We start from the raw sequence: 4,128 nt of genomic DNA on the forward strand, positions 1-4,128 counted from the left end.
CACTAGTTTGTAAGACTGTATAAATATTCTGACCACAATGCTGTGAAAATCGCTGACTACACAGTCCCTGGGCCAGGACTCAGGGAGACACTGTGACAAAGAGCTCTCGGTGCAGGAGGGGAGGGATCAGGCAAAGTCCCAGGTCCCGGGAGGGGCAGGCTCTCAGACTCTCAGGGTGTCAGGCGGTCTCTGGGGCGGGGACGCTCCGTGGTGGGGATTCCCAGTCTCCCGGAGTTTCACTTTCTCTCTCACAACCTGTGTCGGGCCCTCCTGCCTGGACACTCGTGACGCGTCCCCACTTCTCACTCCCATTGCGTGTCCGGTTTCTGGAGAAGCCAATCAGCGTCCCCGCGGTTCCCGGTTATAAAGTCTCCACCGACCCGCCGCACGCAGTGTCTTCTCAGACGCCGAGGTGGTGGGTCATGGCGCCGCGAGCCTTCCTTCTGCTCCTCACGGGGGCCGTGACCCTGACCGAGACCTGGGCGGGTGAGTGCGGGGTCGGGAGGGAACGGCCTCTGCGGGGAGGAGCGAGGAGACCCCGGGGGTCGGGGGTCAGGACTCCCAGGGAAGGAGCCACGCCGCCGCCCCCGGTCCAGACCCGCCCCCTCACCCCGGTCCCCGCCAGTCCCTCCCTTGCTTCCCGCCCCCTCTTCTCTCCCCGCGAGGTGCCGGCCCTTCTCCGACCTCCACACCTTTTCCGTCTCACGAGCCCCTCGCCCCCTCCCCCCTGCCGGCCCCGTCACCTGGGACCCGGGGACCCGCGCCGGGAGGAGGGTCGGACCGGGTCTCACCCCTTCCCGCCCCCAGGCTCCCACTCCCTGAGGTATTTCCACACCGGGGTGTCCCGGCCCGGCCGCGGGGAGCCCCGCTTCATCACCGTCGGCTACGTGGACGACACGCAGTTCGTGCGGTTCGACAGCGACGCCCCGAATCCGAGGAAGGAGCCGCGGGCGCCGTGGGTGGAGCAGGAGGGGCCGGAGTACTGGGATCGGGAGACGCGGATCTCCAAGGAAAACGCACAGAGTTTCGGAGCGGGCCTGAACACCCTGCGCGGCTACTACAACCAGAGCGAGGCCGGTGAGCGACGCGGGCCCGGGTCCGGGTCACGACCCCCATCCCCAGGGACGGGCCGGCGTCGCCCCGAGTCTCCGGGTCCGAGGGCAACCCCAACATTGCGGGACCCGCCCGGCCCCCCGACTCGGGAGGAAACGGCGGGACTTTACCCGGTTTCATTTTCGGTTTGGGTTTAATCGCTGCGGCTGGTCGGGGCGGGGTCAGGGTCTCACACCGTCCAGGAGATGTTCGGCTGCGACGTGGGGCCGGACCGTCGCCTCCTCCGCGGGTACCAACAGGTAGCCTACGACGGCGCCGATTACCTCGCCCTGAACGAGGACCTGCGCTCCTGGACCGCGGCCGACGCGGCGGCTCAGAACACCAAGCGCAAGTGGGAGGCGGCCGGTTATGCGGAGCACTACAGGAACTACGTGGAGGGCACCTGCGTGGAGTGGCTCCTCAGATACCTGGAGACCGGGAAGGACACGCTGCAGCGCGCAGGTACGAGGGGCCGCGGGGCCTCCCTGGTCTCCCCTCGGGCTGGAGCTGGCTTCCCACAAGGGGAGGAAATGGGGTCCCTGTGGGAACACCGCCCCAACTTCTTGTCGGGAGAGGGAGGAATCCGCCCAGGTTTTCATATTCTGTAGGAGACAGTGACTCACCCGTGGCCTCACTTCTCTGAAAGACAGTGAAGGAATCCAGTCTCTTTGGGGAAGAAACAGGAAACCAGCCCTGAAATAACTGACCAACGGCGCCCTTTGACCCTGACCCCCATCTTGTGAACCATGACTTTCTCTCTCAAGCCTGTTCTTAGCCTGAGAACATCTTAGGAGGCCTGATTTTTCTGAGTCATTCAGCCTCCACCAAAGTCAGGACCATTGCTCTGTATTCTCCCCTTTACATGGAGCCTTCTACCTTGGCTTTCATCCTTATCATAGAACTTTCCAAGGACTGGGAGATCTTCCCAGACCCCGGAGTCCAGGCTGGTGTCTGGTGTTTTTGCTGCTGCTTTTCAAACCTGTTGTGCTGTTCGTTCTCAGGATGGTCACATGATGCTGCTTCAGTGGCCCATGAAGGTAACACTAAGTGTGAATTTTCTGATTCTTCCTCCTCAGACCCTCCAAAGACACACGTGACCCACCACCCCATCTCTGACCGTGAGGTCACCCTGAGGTGCTGGGCCCTGGGCTTCTACCCTAAGGAGATCTCACTGACCTGGCAGCGTGATGGGGAGGATCAGACCCAGGACATGGAGCTTGTGGAGACCAGGCCTTCAGGGGACGGAACCTTCCAGAAGTGGGCGGCCCTGGTGGTGCCTTCTGGAGAGGAGCAGAGATACACGTGCCACGTGCAGCACGAGGGGCTTCAGGAGTCCCTCACCCTGAGATGGGGTAAGGAGGGACACGTGGGGTGGAGCTTCCTCTCAGATAAAGCAGGAGCCCTTCTGGACACGTTCAGCAAGGTCGGGATTCAGGCCTGAGGTTAGGGCCCCTTCCCTTTCCTCCACAGAACCTCCTCAGCCCACCGTCGCCATCATAGGCCTCATTGTTGGCCTGGTTCTCTTGGTGGTCACTGGAGCCGTGGTGGCTGGAACTGTGATCTGGAGGAAGAAGCACTCAGGTAGGGAAGTGGGGGAGGGATCTGAGTTTTCTTGTGTCACTGGGGGGTTCAAGCCCAGGTGGAAGCTTGCCTGCGTGTGTATTGGGCAGCACCATTCAGAGACATTGCTTGTCAGTGTGCAGACTGGCACTTACCCTTTTGTAAAGCACGTGTGGAAATGAAAGACAGGTTTTTTCACCTTCATAATTCCAGTTGGGGACCAGGTTACCAGCACTTGAAGGTCAGAGAGGGAAGGTTCCTGCTGAGGACGGACCCCCAGGAGGGAAGAAGTTGATCCAGTCCCCGCACATCTCCTTTCTTCGTGTTCCTGATCCTATCATGGGTTTTGGTCAACAGTTCTGGAAAGTTCTCTGTGGTCCAGGACTAGGGGGTTCCTCTAGGATCTCACAACTCAGTCTTCTCCCTGACCTCTCACGTGATGTTTTCTTCTTACAGGTGAAAAAGGAGGGAGCTACGCTCAGGCTGCAAGTAAGTGTGCAGGGGCTGTGATTCCTGAGACCCTTGTGAGGGTGCAGACAGGAGGCCATGGGGGGGGCTCCCCCTCCTAAAGTTCCTTCTCTAGTTTCTCTCCTGTGGGTTCTGACCATGTCCTGGTTTTGTTCTCCCCCAGACAGTGACAGTGCTCAGGGCTCTGATGTGTCTCTCATGGATCCTAAAGGTGAGACCCTGGAGGGCCTAGATTGGGAGAGATGTTGGGGTGGAGGAGATGGCCCGGGTGGTGGGGATCCTTGAATGGGACATTTGAGCATGTGGGGGGCTGTTGGGAAGGTCAGCACTTACATGACTGACCTGAATTTGTTCATGATTATTTTCTTTCACAGTGTGAGACAGCAGCCTCGTGGGACTGAGTGATGCACGGTCCCACTATGTGGCTTCAGATCACACTACTCCTCTTTCTGCTGCTGCATCTGAATGTGTATGTGTTCCTTGTAGCATAATGTGAGGAGATGGGGAGACTGGCCCTCCCCTGCCCACCACGACCCCTCCCCACCCTGACCTGTGTTCTCTTCCCTGATCCACTTGCCTGTTCCAGCAGAGGCAGGGCTGGGCCACCTCCATCCCTGTCTTAACTTTGTGGTGCTCTGAGTAATAATGTCTTATCTTGCCTGTTGCAAATAAAATCTGTATATGAATTTTGTTTTTTCTAATTCCTGCCATGAGGCGTTTTTGGGATAATAAAGGAAAGGATTCTTAAAGTTTGAGAGAGAAAATAAATGGAAGCGCTGAGAACCTTCCAGAATCTGTGTGCTTGCTGTGCTCTGTCTGATGCAGGTGGGACAGGAGGAGGCGGTGAGGAGCTGAGTGTGGACGCGGCCTGTGCCCACTCCATGCTCACTGCATCGTGGGCTTTGATGGGGTCACTGCTCTGCCAGGTCATCTGCTCTGTTCCTTTGTCCTCATCACTTCAGTAGAACCTTGTCCCACCAGGACCTGTGATCTCAGAGGCTCAGAAAT

General features: G+C 58.9%; 1 protein-coding gene across 1 annotated transcript; it reads left to right on the forward strand.

Annotated features, from left to right (window-relative positions):
- The first annotated feature begins 329 nt into the window (after positions 1 to 329).
- Positions 330 to 3,907, forward strand: LOC307192463 (BOLA class I histocompatibility antigen, alpha chain BL3-7-like). Its single transcript, XM_079933370.1, has 8 exons — positions 330 to 486; positions 808 to 1,077; positions 1,279 to 1,554; positions 2,169 to 2,444; positions 2,563 to 2,673; positions 3,109 to 3,141; positions 3,284 to 3,331; positions 3,495 to 3,907. Exons 1-8 carry the CDS (start codon positions 423 to 425, stop codon positions 3,497 to 3,499), a joined length of 1,083 nt encoding a protein of 360 aa, XP_079789496.1. The 5' UTR covers positions 330 to 422; the 3' UTR covers positions 3,500 to 3,907.
- The last annotated feature ends 221 nt before the right edge of the window (positions 3,908 to 4,128 follow it).

The sequence above is a fragment of the Stenella coeruleoalba genome, assembly GCF_951394435.1.
Source record: "Stenella coeruleoalba genome assembly, chromosome: 10".
Taxonomy (NCBI): Eukaryota; Metazoa; Chordata; class Mammalia; order Artiodactyla; family Delphinidae; genus Stenella; species Stenella coeruleoalba.